Here is a 19,348-nt window from a genome sequence, read left to right as displayed (position 1 = left end):
CTGGAACACTGCCCTGCGACCCAGTTTCCAGAGGGAGGGGATCATGCTCTGCTTCAGTATTTCACAGTACATATTGGAGTTCATGTGTCCCTCAATGAAATGTAACTCCCCAACACCTGCTGCACTCATGCAGCCCCGGACCATGGCATTCCCACCACCATGCTTGACTGTAGGCATGACACACTTATCTTTGTACTCCTCACCTGATTGCCGCCACACATGCTTGAGACCATCTGAACCAAACAAATTAATCTTGGTCTCATCAGACCATAGGACATGGTTCCAGTAATCCATGTCCTTTGTTGACATGTTTTCAGCAAACTGTTTGCGGGCTTTCTTGTGTAGAGACTTCAGAAGAGGCTTCCTTCTGGGGTGACAGCCATGCAGACCAATTTGATGTAGTGTGCGGCGTATGGTCTGAGCACTGACAGGCTGACCCCCCACCTTTTCAATCTCTGCAGCAATGCTGACAGCACTCCTGCGCCTATCTTTCAAAGACAGCAGTTGGATGTAACGCTGAGCACGTGCACTCAGCTTCTTTGGACGACCAACGCGAGGTCTGTTCTGAGTGGACCCTGCTCTTTTAAAACGCTGGATGATCTTGGCCACTGTGCTGCAGCTCAGTTTCAGGGTGTTGGCAATCTTCTTGTAGCCTTGGCCATCTTCATGTAGCGCAACAATTCGTCTTTTAAGATCCTCAGAGAGTTCTTTGCCATGAGGTGCCATGTTGGAACTTTCAGTGACCAGTATGAGAGAGTGTGAGAGCTGTACTACTAAATTGAACACACCTGCTCCCTATGCACACCTGAGACCTAGTAACATTAACAAATCACATGACATTTTGGAGGGAAAATGACAAGCAGTGCTCAATTTGGACATTTAGGGGTGTAGTCTCTTAGGGGTGTACTCACTTTTGTTGCCGGTGGTTTAGACATTAATGGCTGTATATTGAGTTATTTTGAGGGAAGAATAAATTTACACTGTTATATAAGCTGCACACAGACTACTTTTCATTGTGTCAAAGTGTCATTTTGTCAGTGTTGTCCCATGAAAAGATATACTTAAATATCTGCAGAAATGTGAGGGGTGTACTTACTTTTGTGATACACTGTATATATATATATATATAAAGTAGTCTGTGTGCAGCTTATATAACAGTGTAAATTTATTCTTCCCTCAAAATAACTCAATATACAGCCATTAATGTCTAAACCACCGGCAACAAAAGTGAGTACACCCCTTAGTGAAAGTTCCTAAAGTGTCAATATTTTGTGTGGCCACCATTATTTCCCAGAACTGCCTTAACTCTCCTGGGCATGGAGTTTACCAGAGCTTCACAGGTTGCCACTGGAATGCTTTTCCACTCCTCCATGACGACATCACGGAGCTGGCGGATATTCGAGACTTTGCGCTCCTCCACCTTCCGCTTGAGGATGCCCCAAAGATGTTCTATTGGGTTTAGGTCTGGAGACATGCTTGGCCAGTCCATCACCTTTACCCTCAGCCTCTTCAATAAAGCAGTGGTCGTCTTAGAGGTGTGTTTGGGGTCATTATCATGCTGGAACACTGCCCTGCGACCCAGTTTCCAGAGGGAGGGGATCATGCTCTGCTTCAGTATTTCACAGTACATATTGGAGTTCATGTGTCCCTCAATGAAATGTAACTCCCCAACACCTGCTGCACTCATGCAGCCCCGGACCATGGCATTCCCACCACCATGCTTGACTGTAGGCATGACACACTTATCTTTGTACTCCTCACCTGATTGCCGCCACACATGCTTGAGACCATCTGAACCAAACAAATTAATCTTGGTCTCATCAGACCATAGGACATGGTTCCAGTAATCCATGTCCTTTGTTGACATGTTTTCAGCAAACTGTTTGCGGGCTTTCTTGTGTAGAGACTTCAGAAGAGGCTTCCTTCTGGGGTGACAGCCATGCAGACCAATTTGATGTAGTGTGCGGCGTATGGTCTGAGCACTGACAGGCTGACCCCCCACCTTTTCAATCTCTGCAGCAATGCTGACAGCACTCCTGCGCCTATCTTTCAAAGACAGCAGTTGGATGTAACGCTGAGCACGTGCACTCAGCTTCTTTGGACGACCAACGCGAGGTCTGTTCTGAGTGGACCCTGCTCTTTTAAAACGCTGGATGATCTTGGCCACTGTGCTGCAGCTCAGTTTCAGGGTGTTGGCAATCTTCTTGTAGCCTTGGCCATCTTCATGTAGCGCAACAATTCGTCTTTTAAGATCCTCAGAGAGTTCTTTGCCATGAGGTGCCATGTTGGAACTTTCAGTGACCAGTATGAGAGAGTGTGAGAGCTGTACTACTAAATTGAACACACCTGCTCCCTATGCACACCTGAGACCTAGTAACATTAACAAATCACATGACATTTTGGAGGGAAAATGACAAGCAGTGCTCAATTTGGACATTTAGGGGTGTAGTCTCTTAGGGGTGTACTCACTTTTGTTGCCGGTGGTTTAGACATTAATGGCTGTATATTGAGTTATTTTGAGGGAAGAATAAATTTACACTGTTATATAAGCTGCACACAGACTACTTTTCATTGTGTCAAAGTGTCATTTTGTCAGTGTTGTCCCATGAAAAGATATACTTAAATATCTGCAGAAATGTGAGGGGTGTACTCACTTTTGTGATACACTGTAGGTATACAGTGTATCACGAAAGTGAGTACACCCCTCACATTTCTGCAAATATTTCATTATATCTTTTCATGGGACAACACTATAGACATGAAACTTGGATATAACTTGGAGTAGTCAGTGTACAGCTTGTATAGCAGTGTAGATTTACTGTCTTCTGAAAATAACTCAACACACAGCCATTAATGTCTAAATAGCTGGCAACATAAGTGAGTACACCCCACAGTGAACATGTCCAAATTGTGCCCAAATGTGTCGTTGTCCCTCCCTGGTGTCATGTGTCAAGGTCCCAGGTGTAAATGGGGAGCAGGGCTGTTAAATTTGGTGTTTTGGGTACAATTCTCTCATACTGGCCACTGGATATTCAACATGGCACCTCATGGCAAAGAACTCTCTGAGGATGTGAGAAATAGAATTGTTGCTCTCCACAAAGATGGCCTGGGCTATAAGAAGATTGCTAACACCCTGAAACTGAGCTACAGCATGGTGGCCAAGGTCATACAGCGGTTTTCCAGGACAGGTTCCACTCGGAACAGGCTTCGCCAGGGTCGACCAAAGAAGTTGAGTCCACGTGTTCGGCGTCATATCCAGAGGTTGGCTTTAAAAAATAGACACATGAGTGCTGCCAGCATTGCTGCAGAGGTTGAAGACGTGGGAGGTCAACCTGTCAGTGCTCAGACCATACGCCGCACACTGCATCAACTCGGTCTGCATGGTCGTCATCCCAGAAGGAAGCTGACGCACAAGAAAGCCAGCAAACAGTTTGCTGAAGACAAGCAGTCCAAGAACATGGATTACTGGAATGCCCTGTGGTCTGACGAGACCAAGATAAACTTGTTTGGCTCAGATGGTGTCCAGCATGTGTGGCGGCGCCCTGGTGAGAAGTACCAAGACAACTGTATCTTACCTACAGTCTAGCATGGTGGTGGTAGCATCATGGTCTTGGGCTGCATGAGTGTTGCTGGCACTGGGGAGCTGCAGTTCATTGAGGGAAACATGAATTCCAACATGTACTGTGACATTCTGAAACAGAGCATGATCCCCTTCCTTCAAAAACAGGGCCTCATGGCAGTTTTCCAACAGGATAACGACCCCAAACACAACCTCCAAGATGACAACTGCCTTGCTGAGGAAGCTGAAGGTAAAGGTGATGGACTAAACCCAATTGAGCACCTGTGGCGCATCCTCAAGTATAAGGTGGAGGAGTTTAAGGTGTCTAACATCCACTAGCTCCGTGATGTCATCACGGAGGAGTGGAAGAGGATTCCAGTAGCAACCTGTGCAGCTCTGGTGAATTCCATGCCCAGGAGGGTTAAGGCAGTGATAATAATGGTGGTCACACAAAATATTGACACTTTGGGCACAATTTGGACATGTTCACTGTGGGGTGTACTCACTTATGTTGCCAGCCATTTAGACATTAATGGCTGTGTGTTGAGTTATTTTCAGAAGACAGTAAATCTACACTGCTATACAAGTTGTACACTGACTACTCTAAGTTATATCCAAGTTTCATGTCTATAGTGTTGCCCCATGAAAAGATATAATGAAATATTTGCAGAAATGTGAGGGGTGTACTCACTTTCGTGATACACTGTATATAGGTATTTACATCTGGATCTGATACACAGTTCAGAAGATAGCACCTTTTGTCTAAACCCACCCATTTTTCTTGTGAGCATAGACAATCAGCGCTATTTATTGTTTAAATAATCAGTGTAACAGGACACACCTGGACAACAAAACACACCTGACAGTCACCTGTTCCAATACTTTTGCTCACAAGAAAAATGGGTGGGTTCAGACAAAAGGTGCTATCTTCTGAACTGTGTATCAGATCCAGATGTAAATACCTGGAAATAAAAGCTGAAATGTTGATCTTTTGTCTCATATTCATCTTTTAATGTCAAACCCAAATGTTTTCAGTCTACAGCAAAAATAAAGGGATTGGCCTCACTGTTCCAATACTTTTGGAGGGGACTGTATATATATATATATACAGTATATATATATATATATACACACACACACACACACACATACAGTATATATATATATATATATATATATATATATATATATATATATATATATATATATATATATAATAAACAATAATACATAAACATTGCCTCTAATTTGTGCAACTGATCTCAAACTTTCAGTCGTTTTCTCTGTACCTCTCTGCTCATCCCGCTATACTCTCTCTCTCTCTCCATTTTACAGTCCGCGCTTTCAAATCTCGGCTCCGTTTCAAATCGCTACTACATACTGAACAGTGTGTACAAACAGGTGAAAAGTACCCGGATTAAGTCCTGTTAGGTACTGTTTAATTGAGAGATTTGGGACGCAGCCCTGGGGCTTCCTCGCGTCACCTGAACACAGCGTAAACGCGTGTCCCGTGCGGAACACCGTGAGCTAGGTATCGGTGTATGGAATAAACGATTCCTCGATGCGAAAAATTTGAATCGATCATTTTTTGTAATCGAATTACTCGAGTTACTCGAGGAATCGTTTCAGCCCTAGACTGGATGTCTTCGAACTTGTGGAACACAATAAGAGCACCCGAAAGAGGAAACACACATACACAGGGAATCAAACCCAGGCCCAACAGCGCTACCCAATGCGCCACCGTGCAGCCCACTTTTTTTTATAGCATTTCATCAATTACGAGGCCAACTATACCGTAAAAGTGATTTAGACTTGTGACAAATGCAGAACTCTTTGATCTACTTTATTGTGTTTGCTTGATTGTATTTGCTCTTAAACTTATATAATATTCCGAATATTTTCCTTTCATTTAACTCTTTTATCTGCTGGATCTCAAGTCTTCTCTCTCGCAGTCATCACTGGACCATGGCCCTGCTGTTATAATAAGAGAACATTAAAAGCAGAGTAAACTTTGGTAGAAGTATGGAAGGAGTTGATGAAGGAATCAGTGAATAACGTACAGGATGAATAAAGCCTGTATAGTGCAGGAGTGGGTGGATCATCATCCCAAAGCACATACTACAGTTACAATCAGAAATATTTAACCACTCTCAACTTAGAAGGTATTTTGGTGATGTGTATAGAATTGAATAAAAACGAGTCTCAGTAAACAGAGCAAGAATGTTTATTGTTAATTTATTTTGTAGTATTGGAAAATGTCAACAGCACAGTATGGTGATATTGATCTAGAGGGCTGTCGCTCAGGACAACAGGCTGTTTGCTAGACTATGTTGACGAATTGTAAGTTTAAATGTATGGATTGCCCTGAAATCTGTGGAATTTGTGTTAAACCCTTTAGCAAAAAAATTTTAATCTGTTTGGGATTTATCTGCTTGTCACATATTTTGGATTTCATTTTCATCAACCGCTTTATCCTGGTCAGGAGTCATGTTTGCCTTCAATCGATATTTGGCTCCAATCCACAGCTTCGAAACCCCTCTCAGACCTAGCCAGTCGTGTCTGTGTAGGTGCCCGAATGGCTGATAGCACAGCTGAGATTCGAATCCAGCTCTTAACGATGGTGGGCCAGTGTAAATGACCTCTGCATCACCTGAGTGCACCTGTCAGATATTTAAATGTGCATCTGAATTTAAATAAATTTGAATAGTGTTTCCAGTAAAATAAGTAAAAAACTAAATACATGTTGAGCTCAGGTTAAGCTCTTATTAGAATGTCATTGTTAAAGTTTTATATTTTTCTTATACTGGCATTTAATTTAATTTACATGTTTTACCACAGCTTTATCCTGGTCACGGTGGTGGCTCCAGTTTTCTTGGAATCCCTTGGCATAAATCAGCAATACACTACAGACATATCACCAATCTATTGCAGGGCCTCAGCCACCATTCTCAGGCCGATAGGACCTTTGGGTATTTTAATTTTGGATCCCAGAGGTAGTGGTCTAACGTAATTTAACGTTGCGCCACCTGAGTGCTTTTACCAGCATTTGCTGAATCATAATCTAAACTGTCAGGCTAAGAGCCTAAAACGGAAGGTCTTTTCCCAACTTGGAGACTCGGGCTGTGAAGTGCAAGTTGTTTATTTATCTTGCTTTATTCTTTCTGCCTGGAGAGATGCTGAAGCACCTTGTTGTTATCTGCGAGCAGTTGCTCTGTTGCAACGTTAATTGAGCGAGGCAAATCATTTCAGATACAGTATCTGCTCCCTACTGTAAGAGTAATTTAACCTAGCACAGCCCATTTTCAGCACCCAGCATGCACCAAATGCCAGGGTTGAGTCACCTCAGCGGAAAAGGAAAAAAAGCAGCGAGTGTCCTGCTGTTGTTTTACATCCTGATGTGGAAGATTTGAGCTTCTTTTTAGTATTTGGATTATGCTTCTTACTTAGTTTCATCACCATTCAAGTTATACTTGTAATAGTAGTTATCATACTTTAAGACCATTTTCTTACAAGTCGTGCAGGACATAAATATATGTCTGGGGGGGACAGTCTGTTCAAATGTAGCAAAATTATAGAAGACTTTGTATAACCTGTCTGCTTAAAGTTTGGAGAAATATTTCATAATACATTTAAAACAGCCCAAAATCAGACAGAGATGAAAGTCTGCTGGTGTTGTCTCTGAATTCTCTAACCTTTCAGACTACATTAAATAAACCTACTTCAAATCAATTCACTGTTGCAAATCCACTAACAGGCTTGAAAGTTTTTTAAGAGATAAATAAACATACATCAAGGTGGTCGAGAAAATGACAATAATGAAATCCACTTTAAATTTAAAATGCCAGAGAAAACTTAATTGTGAATAGAAGAGATCACACACTCTGCTTTGTTAACTAGCAGGAAAGGATAGTGCAGAACTCCCCTTATTACTGGTTTGTGCCACATATTCTCATAGCATTCTCATGGCATTGTTGTTTGTTTTATTGTTTGTCTATGTCTGGGTTTCATACTGTGTTTTTACCAATCTTCTAGTCATTGATTTATTGTTATTGTCTTCATTTAATGTTGGATGAGTAGGCCAGGCTTGCAATCGACATTTCAATTTGTCCCAATTGTGCTCAGTGGGGTTAAGGTCAGAGCCCTGGGCAGGCCACTGAACTTTTTGTTCACTAAACTTGTTAAACAATTGTAAATAATTTGTGTTGGAACAGGAAAAAGTCTTGTCCAAAATGTTATTTTTTATTGGAAGCATGGGTTTTTATTTTAATAGTATAATTTTTACACCTGTTAGCAGTGGATATGGCTGAAATGCCTGAAGTAAATAACTTGGAAGTGTGTTCATGTAATTTTGAATTTGTAATGTACATATTTAGAGAAACTGAGTAGGTTCAATATGGGCATGTTATGTCTCAAAGGAGTGATTATTGTGTGAATTAGATTGTGTATATTTATTTATGTAGATGATCTGTATGATATCAGTCAACATTATACATCATAAAATATGTGTGTGGACCAGAGTGTAAAATGTTAAATTCGATACGATTCCTGACTTGCCATTTAGGCCGGTAGCACCTCTGATACCAATACTCTGTATCAGTTCAAGACGTCCATGTTAAGGAAACACTATCATTTTACTTTGTACAAGCTCCACTGGTAATCTCATTTTGCAGTGGTGATGTGAAGGGACAGGGGGATGAGTGAAAGTCAAAGCTTCCTAGCTGGAAAGTATTGTTCTAAAACCACAGGGAAGATGTCATGCTAGTGGATTACATACATTAATTATGTATTTAAAATTATGCATTAAAAAGATGATGAGGTTTAATAAATGCTGAGGCAGATGAAACAGCTCGGTATCGCATAAGGCATTGGGATTATGACTTGAATTAGCCCAGTGTCATTAAAACAAATCGTACACTCATATTCGAGCTTGGGATAAAGCTGTGTTTCGGGTTGGGATGGGACAGAAAAGATGACAGGAAAAGAATAATAAAAATAATTCATTTAAACCTATATTTGTCACAGTGTAAACAGATGACAACATGCTCTTTGACAAATGTCTGCAATATCAAGAGTCGATTGCCTGACAACTAGAGGGAGAATGAGGGATATGCAACGGCAACGTCAGTTCCATAGTTTACATGGCACTTCTGTCATTTCACAAAGCAAACACAGCCTCTTGGGATTTCTCCGAAGAACTGATATTACTTTATTGTACTTGTCATCTCCCTCTTATTGTGTTATTTTTCATTGTGTGAATTGGATTGAAGGGAAATTGATTTAAAGAAGGGGCCCCTCATGCTATGGTAATTTCAATTTCGCTCAAATTGCCCACTGCGTCAAACATGCAGCTCGAGCTGGGACTCATGTAATTGGCTTCAGTAGGTGTATATTTATATGTCATCAGTGATGAAAGTGGCGTTATAGCATTCTGTGGAAAGTAAACCCATTAGCTAAAAGAAAGCTGCAATTTCACATTCACAGGTTTTGACATAAATTAAGATGCATGGAAACGATTAGCATACAGTTAAAGATGCATCAGATTTGTGCTGGGATTTTCTTGCGTGTCTGTTATGACTTTGACAAGACAGTTAAGTCATCGTTGGTATGTGTGTTGTCATTGTCTTTAAGACCTTAGACTCATTCTAAAATCTTGTCATGTGCCCACATTGTTGTAACTAATATTAGATCATTGGATTCCAGCCCACTCAAGTAATTATTTTGCTGGAATAGAAGATGGACTCATGTACATTTGAGCTCTTGCAGGATTGTAAAATAAATTACCATTCAATTGATTCTGATTGATCAATTTCTCTTTACATTGTGAGGGGTTAAACTTACTAAACCAAAATTCATTTTACCACTGAAATCATTTCTTGCTCTGTTAAGGCCTCTGGTCTTGTTGAGCTTTTAATGATTTATGATGATCTTTTCTGATCCTGCTAATCTAAATCTTCTCCAGATTGGATGCTATCGTTTTTCGTACTTTTTTATTTTAAGATTAAAGGATAAGCAGTTAAAAAGACAAGAGCCAAATGCTTGTGGGACATTATGTACAGTAGATTTGACTAGTGAATTTCTTTTGTTAATTTGGTAAACGTAGGATTGTTTCAGAAGTGATCTGTCATACTTTCCCAGGGTGTCACTGTGGCACAGCTAAAAATGTTGACCCTGCCCTGGTCAGTTGTCCGGGTACCCTACTCAACACAACCCTGGCCATGAAGTAATGAGTAAAAATAGATAAATAAATATATAAACATAATCTACTAGACAGGAGTTCCTGTACATCATGTACATCTAGAAATTAGGGCTGGGGTGGATCAGTGGCCCATCAGTGATGGATTTAAACTTAACAATAAGAAAACTCACCAAAAAGCTTAAAAGCAAATTTAATATGAATGTTGGGCTTTTAGATTTACATGCATCTGGGCCCACAGCAGGGGTCATACCAGGCCTGGCTGAATTTGAGAGAGATTAGAGTCATTATAATCTATATGGCTGTTCTTGTATTTGTCTGACCATTGTTTTTATTATATAACTTGTATTCTTCAATTTTTTTACATCACTGACCGACTAAATATGTTCCTCTTTGTGTTCTCAGATGAACATGGACATTTGAAAATATACCTACCCAAAAAGCTGCTTGAATGTCTACCAAAATGCTCGTCGTTGCCAAAGGAGAGACACCGGTGGAACACGAATGAGGTAAGGTCACCTCTCCCTGCCATCTGCTGTTGTCTTTTTTTAACTGCTACTGACCTTATAGAGATCTCACCATTTTATTTTAAGCAATGCATCGGACACCAGGGTTTAATACAAAGTGTTCCAGTGGCTCTACAGACCCATTACGAGCATGTGCGATTGCTTATATCATAGACCCGAATTAAGCAAAAATTCTTTGGCCCCATATTTGACCAACTTTATAGCAATCTGTTATATTAAAATAAAAAAAATCATCACTGTCTTTCAAATCAATGTGGCTTTAGTCTTTAAGAAATATAAAACAATAACATGCATATAAATACCAAGACCAGAATTCATTTAACAATTTAACATTTACAATGTAGAACCAGCAGCTTTTATTCTACCTTTGGCTGCTCCTGTATTTAGGGGGTCACTAGAGCAGATCATTCCAGTCTGTAGATCTGATTCGGCACAGTTTTTACGTCAGATGCTCTTTCCAACACAACTTGTTCTATCTGGGCTTGAGACCAGCACTGACGGTGCACGGACAAGTGCACCTTCCAAAGGCTAGGCTGTTCGGCCACTCAATTTTTAAAAATTCTAAATTTAACTGTGTTTGTCTTGTTAAATACCATTTTGACCGTGTCTGAATGGAAATGTGGTGTTCGTCCAGTGGGCAGAATTGTGTGATTGACTTTGTATTGTCACTCAACACCACAAACATTAATACTGTAGTAAAAAATACACCAGTGGATCGGATTGGAATAAATGTCAAATCAGATTCAATATTATTGATCCAGTATTTCAGGTTGTATTGGAGCGGTCTGATGATTCACTGCTCGTCTGATGATTAATTTTTTTAGATAAATCTGAATGTTAGATGACAGACACCCTTTTTGCTGCAGTACAACTTCTGCCCAAAATGCTGCTTTACTGAGCAGTCTGCTCCTGAATAAATCATTGTAACACTGACAATACTTGGAATCATGCACGGTAACGACAATAAATTGTGTTGAATATTGTAATACATCTTACAAATGATTATTGGCATATGCTTAATTGAGCACAACTGCATTCATTATCTAAGTACATGAACATAGATATCATTAGCTTTCCAGCACTGTGAAGCTCAATTCAGTACTTCACTAAGCATATGTAGACTAGAAAGTCATTAATTGCCTGAAATAACGTGGGTAATGTACACACTGGGAACACTATAGTTGGTAGATGATACATTTGTGTTTAAGTATGTCGTTTTCATATTTTTGCCTAGTTATCTGCAGTTTTCCATGTTTCTGCACAGCAACTTCAAGTTAGAAACACACCATAGAACTTTCTTCACCATCTGTTCAGTCATTTTGACTCTAGATTACGGCTATAAATAGATTGCATATTATTTATAGGATGCAATAGCATATGGTTTTTTGTTGCACTTGTACACTGTCAGATGTTTTCTTGGTGTCTTTACGAATCTTATTTGGCCTGGTATACTTACCTTAGAGCTGTCTTTCCAAATTGCTTGTCTTTTCATCAAAACAGAGTCCCTGTAATGTGTTGAATTCTTCTGTAGTTGTAGAGCAGTCATATTTACTTGGACTTTGATATTTAAATGAACTCTGAAATGGTTCAAATATTGGTTTATTTAATTAGCTCACAATTAGCTCACAATTAGCTCACAGCTAGCTAACTACTATCCAAATATCAAAGGCCAAAGCAAAGCATTCATATAAATTAGAACATTTATTTCAGTGATGAATGAAAGGAAATATTCATGGCTAATCAAGATAAACAGATATCTATAATGTCACAACAGCAATTGGATTCAGCGTGTTGTGTCATTCCCTATCCAAGTTTTAGGAGCTAAAGTGCTAAACCAGTGCTTAGCCATGCGTGTGAGGGATTTAAATTCAGTATCTGTTGTGGTGGAAAGTTTTACCCAAAATAGCACTACCAAGACTTGAATGTGTTCAAGTAAATATTTTATTACTTATTCAAAATACTTGTTTGCCCTCACAAGCCCAGGAAGTCACTCTTACCAATTTACTACCATACCTCAGAGTGCTACAGAACCAAACAAGCAAATACAGAAGTCAAATGAAGACAAATACATTAAGTATTTAGCATTTGCACCAAAATTGGCCATACTGAAGTCAGTGTTGTTGTTTGCCTTTCATAGTGCCGTTTATTAGATTTTTTTTACCTTATTACTAACTTGCATGTTGTACACTGTATTCTGTGAGGTAGCCTAGTCTTAACTCAAAGATTAATGCCCGGCATTGGACATTACAAAGCTCACACAATTAGCTAAATGCTTTTTAATTTCTTTGTGGGCTAGTGACAGGATCGAAAACACGTATCTTTGAAGACTGTTCTAGAAATTACCCTCAAACCTTAAGATTTAATACTGAAATGGCAAGATAAGGGTAGTTTAGGTCTGAACATGAAAAATGTAAAGGTGATTTGCTAGTAAGAAATATGCCTAGTGGTGGAATTAGACATAAAGTGCAGTCTTTGGTTTATCTCCTTAATGTTGTAGTCAGCATGCCATTTTAGAAATCTGTGCCCCTGCGGAGCAGCTGGGCTATCTTAAAAGGGCATGCACCCTATAATCTGCATACAAAAAATGCACTTGAGTGTCTTTAAGCGTGCTTTATCAAAGTCAGAACCTATTTCCTGTACAATGTATTAAACAAACAAGAAAAGATTAAATTCTTGGGATTTTTGCAGTAAAAGTGAAAGCGCATGCTGTTTGGTTTTGGACTGTGAAAAGGAAAATCACAGAAGCAATTTTGCTTCAGAAATACAGATAATGGCTTAATTCTTATTTCCTTGGTGCAAAAAAGCATGCCAGTTTGCCAGTTTCCTTTTTGTCTATTCATCAGTTTTGGAGGGATGTCTAGTTCTTGGTAATGTCACTGATGACTGTCTTCACTATGTTCTGTGGTATATGTAATGCCTTGAAAATCTTTGGTACACTTGTCCTGACTGATTCAACAATTAAATCCTTTTGATATTTTGTAAGCTTTTTTGCAAACCATGGCTTTTGTTATGAGATGCAGCTTAGTAAATGTCAGGAAAATCCTACTAGAAGTGCTGAACTTTATATGGGGTTAATTAGAGTCACTTTAATTGATTTCAGGTGTCACTGACTACTACTTAACATTTTGAATGTGATTGGTTTATTCTGAACACAACCACATTCCCAATTTAGGTCACATTGAAGATGTAAATAAATTGAATTAAATAAGTGATTTATTTTGGTTAGATTTTTTTTACAAAAAAACTGGCCCTTTTACAGGGCTGTGTAGACTTTTTATATTCACTTTATACAGTGGGCTTGTATAGGATTGACAGTGATGATACGGTAAACCAAAAAGCAAATCTGTTTCCAGCAATCAGTTTGGCACGAACTTAATTAGGGATGATGAGGTAATTTGTTTGACCCAGAGTGTTGTGCTCTCGGTTGAAATCATTTATTTATCATTTTTTTAAATTGATTGGCACTCTGCGCTCATAGGAGCAAATTGCCGGCGGATGCATCTTTGAACAGTCCGTCAAGCCATTTATTACAGAAATTAAATTACAACAGATGCCTCATAAAGAAGGAAAGAAGTGGTAGTATTTTCAGCACCACTTTAAAGAACATTTAATGTGTTGTCAAGCGCCCCTTGGATTAATGTCAACTCATCAGTGGTATATGCTTAGAGCGCGGTACGAGGCAGCCACAAAAGTTTTGCCTTATTCTTATGTGGTGCACATCAGCATTGATGGTTGCATGGGAAAGCAAGGAGTCAACCTTCCCCACAACCAAGGGCATTTCTCTTTCATGTGTGCCAGGCACACACCAGGGCTGGAGTGACTCACTGATGGCAGGCTGAGAAGGATTAAGGAGTCTCTTGTTGCTGCTGATTGTGTGACTCTTACTGAAAGTGACACCTCATTTATTCTCTGCATATTCCTTCTGCCTGTCCTGCATTGCTAATGTCTCCTTTTTTCTCCTTGCCTAAAATTTAACATGTTTTAGCATGCAAGAGGGTGCCATTGTTTTATTTTAAACAAACAATGCTGCTTAAATGCTTTGTTTTATCTTGTTTTGGGCAACCGATGCCTTACTTGCTTTTGCTGTGATATAGGCATGCTGCCTAGTTTTAATGGGTTAGAATGATTTTGTTCTGTACAAATAAAATATTCATGATACTATAAAAAATCATATAGCTGTTTTAATGGCAATCTTTGCACACTGCATTTCATATCACAATGTAACTTTTTGGTAGAAGTCAGGAAATGAACATCAACAGTTTGTGTTACTGTTGTGAAAACAATGCAGCATGTTCTTAATTGTTTAGTCAAGTTTATCTGTGACTAGTCCACATTTTTTAATCAATATTTCAAACCATGATGAGGTAACATAATTATTTTACATATGATACCACAATATGTTTATCTAGCTAATACCAAACTCAAAACAGAACTCACTGTCTAAATCCATAGTGATAATTTTTTTCAGGAATCAAAAATATCTATTCAGACTACTGTCCCACCACTGGACACACTCAACTTATATACCCCAACTTAATAACCCCCTCCCTCAACATGTTTGTGGGTCTGTATCTCCTGCTTTAATGAGATATGACATATGACATCTCACTCAGTGCTACTCTTTATGAATTCTGTCAACCCTTCCTCCCACTTCCACTCCCATTAATGCTTCTCTGGCACCTTTTATTAGTTGGTCTTCAGTGGCAGCAAATAATTATAATTTTAGTGAAGTTATGTATATAAATAGGTGCACATTACCAGGTTTCTGCTGGTCCACCAAGTGGTTTTGGTACTGGGGTGTTTCGTGGGGAGCTGATCTCTACATTTACGGTAGACGCTTTTATCCAAAGTGTCTGATACAGCATACAATCAAAGAAGCTAAAAGTAATTGGCTTTGTTCAAAGGCCCAACTTGGTGCGCAATCTTCAATCTTCTGATCAATAGGCCAGTACTTCAGTCAATGAACCAACAATTTCCCCTCTGACAATATCTGATGCTTGCAGTCAAGCAATTTGTTGATCTATATGATTGCATGTCTGTGTTCATACGGAATCTAAAAAAGGTCAGATTGTTACTCTTCACATGGTGTAAACAGAGCGGTGAATCCATTCTGTAGCAGACACTGTATACAATAGAACTCCTTAGCTTTTACTACTGCTATAATTTAGATGACTCATGGCCTTAATTTATCTTTTTTTTCTCCTATTTTCTCAACCCTCAGTACAGGAAGAAAGTGTAAAATACGATATGCAAAAATACATTTCAGGCATATTCCTGAAAATTAAATAAACCTATATTATCAAAGCACAAGACGAAGTAGAATAAAGGAATCAGGTTAGCGGAGAAGGCAGTTATGTAATCTGATTTTAATTATTAGTGGAAGATTAGGAGAAAATCTATGCCTGAGCTCGACAATTTATTTAGCTGGAACAACTGTATGCTTTTATAACAAATGTGTTCTCTAACAGTACAATCATCAGACTTAATTATAAAAGCAATGTAAGAAGTCAAAATTTCTGTTCTCTATTATCCTTTATTATTATCCTAACTAAAACAATGTATCTTTTAGTCAGAGTAAAACTGACAGGTTTTTGACAAGTTAATGGATTCATTCATTCATTTGTCCTTTTCCACCAAGAAACAAGGTAAGAACACCCTGGACAGGTCGCCAGTCCTCAGCAGGAATACATACACACACATCTAGTACAGTCACTTCATAATATGTGTGAGAAAACTAAAGGCCTGACATATAGAGAACATGTAAAACTCCTTACAGACAGCAACCAGAAGGAACTTGTCCTGCAATAACTATTAATAACAATTATTTTTATATTGTTTTAGCTACACCAACTGGTAACAGGTGTATAAAATCAATTATGGAATTATTCTGTATAAATGGCCATGGTTTTGGATTGGGCTGTCCAACGAGCTTGTGGTTAGAAGTCCACTTACTTTTGACGTATTGTGTATGTTAGAAAGTGTCAATGCAAAGGTATACAATGACCTCCTGCACAGTTAATGCTCTGTCACCAGGAACTATTCTTCCAACGCTGCACTTAACATTGTGCCCACTTCCAATATGCCATTACTCTATTTGCGGATGCCATAGTGAATCCACCTGGCACTGGAGCTGCCCTCAGAGAGATGTGGGCACAAAAAAAATCAATCTTCTGGTTACATACTTGTCCGGTTGGACCATCCATTGAGAGGCTTCTGGTTACAGAAGAGGCAGACGAGGGGGAAAAGAGAGAGGATTGGTGCACCAGGCCAGAAACTACTACGTTTTCTTTTCCAAATATGATCCCTCTCGTGAGAGGGGATGTTCCTGCCAGTGAAGCCCGTTTACTTGAATAACTGAGAGAACATTCTTCTATCTGTATTATATGGAGGGATGCATCATGAGCAGTGCTTTGAGGGAGTTAGTTAAAAGTCAACTGTAGGCAGACATTAACCACATCATAGTTTTAACAACTAATTTTCCCCTTAGTTACCTAAATATCTTTAATCATTTCACTGGAATCACTGGGCACATTGCAGTAATACACCTTGGGCATGACTCATCAGGGGGCCTTGGACAAACCCAGATATTGCAAATCTTGTCCGTAGGTTGACGTCCGACTGGCCGATATCACAGTCCACTTCAGATTCCAACCTCTACCTCTTAAATAAGGGAGCAGACTAACTTTTTCTTTACAAGCTCACAAATGCCAGGGATTAATCAATGTCACTGCCAGGACCTAAACCTGATATTTCTGGAGGATTGGGCAAAATATTTTTCACTGTGCCAGTTAGGAACTCTTTCATCACTTATTAATGTACATTCTTCTTATCAGCCTTCTGGCTGTGATCTCAGGCAGATCACATGTCATTGGGTAGATTAGGGCTTTTGAAAAAATACAATAACTGCACGCTTTGGTATATTAGGTAAGCTCATTTTCTGCTGATTGATAGGAAATCTCTCCCTCCCAAAGACCAGGGCCTGTTGTGCTTTCTTGGACTCCTGGCCAAAGATCATTTAAGTTGTTACGCCACTTGGGAGCCCTTGTGTTACGTATTGATTTACATTGTGGCTATTTCCCCCCCCCCCCCCCCCCCCCCCCCCCCAAAAAAAACTACTTAAATTCTAAATGTGAAGTGGAGAGTTAAGGAAGCGTAGAACATGTATTTATTTTAACTCCAATGATTTATTACATCTGCAATGAGCATAATGTAATATTTCATTGTTTGTGAGGAAACCAATCTCCTTGCTCAGTTGTTGTAGTCAAGGGCAATAGTGTGTTTCATGCTCCAGGGGTTAAATCTTCAGTTGGCTTTTGCACCTAAATCAAGTTTTCCCGAATAGAATCTTAAAGAATGTCACACCATAATTTCTTCTTAGACATACATGCCTAGAGTGGGATATTAGAGCATTCCTCAGTAATTCTGATACTCTGATACATTCTATCCTGACACTTCAGTTGTTTTCCTTCTGGGATTCATAAAAAGAAAATATAATAACCACATAACCTGTTTCAATAATGACATTTATGCAGTCTGCACACCATCGGTAGAACTAGTAACTCTCCAATATTATTTTAAACAAAACCTTAAGGAGATGGACTGCCCTTTTAGTCTTCTGCAGTTATTGATTAATGCTAATATGGAAAACTCCAGGGGCCATACTTATGAGAGGAATGAGAGGAAGTCAGGTTTTTTTTCTGATTTTGTTTATACACATGCTTATGTTGTGAACATAAGCCTTCAGTTTGTCAGTATAAATCACAGTGTGGTGGTTACATTCCTGGATTTGTTGCAGTGGGGACGTGAAGGTTTCCACTCTTCTATTTATAGGTTGAAACATGGCCATATTAACCCAGTTCATAGATATGTACAAACCTATAATAAAACAATTCACTGTAATACACTGTAATAACATTACTGTTATTAAATTTAACGTAAAACCATTTCTGTATAACCTTTTCTTTCCACTAGTTGCCAGTAATCGCCATGCAGCACCCAAATATGTGTACCCCACAAAGGATCTGTAAGAATATACACATTCTTTAGCCATCTTTTCATAGCCATATGCTTGATAAGCTACTCTTTGCCCCAACCCTGCTGATAGTGGAGATAGCTTTGATAGCCTTTGGTGGTTTCCTCTGTTCTGTGAGATCTTTAAAGCTCATAGGCCTGAAATACCATTACAACTTACAGCTTGATGCTGAGAAAAACTTTCCAAACAGTATGTGGAAGCTACAGAGTATAAATAAATCCACAGAATGAGTCCCAGATGAATAATCTTATGAGATGCAGGTGCCGGGGGCTAGTAGGACACCGATTCTAAATGCTGATAGCCTGGGTCAGAGGGAGGGCTGGAAAGCAGCGTAACAGCTATGCCCAGGTGTCATTTATGTATTGTTTATTTATGGGTATAATCATGGATTGTGGATTCCTATGCAGAGAAATTTAAACTATGTGACCTACTGTTGGATAATCCTTATAATACACTGTAAGCCCGGATAAGTTCAATCTACTTAAAAAATTTGAGGAAACCGGTTGCCTTAAAAAAGTTAAGTAATGTATAATGAAAACTTGAGTTAGCATAACTTAAAACATTAAGTTATTACACCTAAAAGGCAAGTTGATTAAACTTTCTTTTTTTTGTTATACCAACTGCTTTTCCCAATAATTCTACTTAATATCTTGAGCTCAATGAAAAAAACTATTGATTTCTTCTTAGTTTTCATGTTAATTACATTTTAAATATGAATTACAAATGTTTATAGAGAAACAGACACAATTATAAAATTATTTTTCTTTATTTCACTTCAGAAGTATTTACTTAAAATACAACATGTCAAGAAAACATCTTTAAAACTGTACAAACTGTATATAAAGTTCTGATGAAACACAAACAGCTCCTCACAGTAACCATGAACCTTTAAAACAACAAAAAGAAACAACAGAAGTTAACAGCATTAATTTAAGGATTAAAATAAAGCAAGCCAGCACACTATTTGCTTCGTATGAAGGCTAGCATGCTAACATGCTAGCATGTAGCCTAAATACGGCAAATAAAGCAGCGCGGTT

The 19,348-nt window shown here is 38.9% G+C and overlaps 1 protein-coding gene across 8 annotated transcripts in view; it reads left to right on the top strand.

Moving 5' to 3' along the window:
• Positions 1-19,348, top strand: part of camta1a (calmodulin binding transcription activator 1a) — a 463,893-nt gene that overhangs the window by 29,760 nt on the left and 414,785 nt on the right. For all 8 annotated transcript variants that reach the window (XM_063015717.1, XM_063015715.1, XM_063015713.1 and 5 more), the window contains one exon: positions 10,158-10,261. In XM_063015717.1, the coding sequence (XP_062871787.1) occupies positions 10,158-10,261 (104 nt within the window). The remainder of the gene's footprint in view (positions 1-10,157; positions 10,262-19,348) is intronic.

This window comes from Trichomycterus rosablanca, chromosome 19 (assembly GCF_030014385.1).
Source record: "Trichomycterus rosablanca isolate fTriRos1 chromosome 19, fTriRos1.hap1, whole genome shotgun sequence".
In the NCBI taxonomy this organism is placed as follows: Eukaryota; Metazoa; Chordata; class Actinopteri; order Siluriformes; family Trichomycteridae; genus Trichomycterus; species Trichomycterus rosablanca.
Note: the sequence above shows the minus strand (reverse complement) of the source record. Positions and strands in the feature narration are given on the sequence as shown.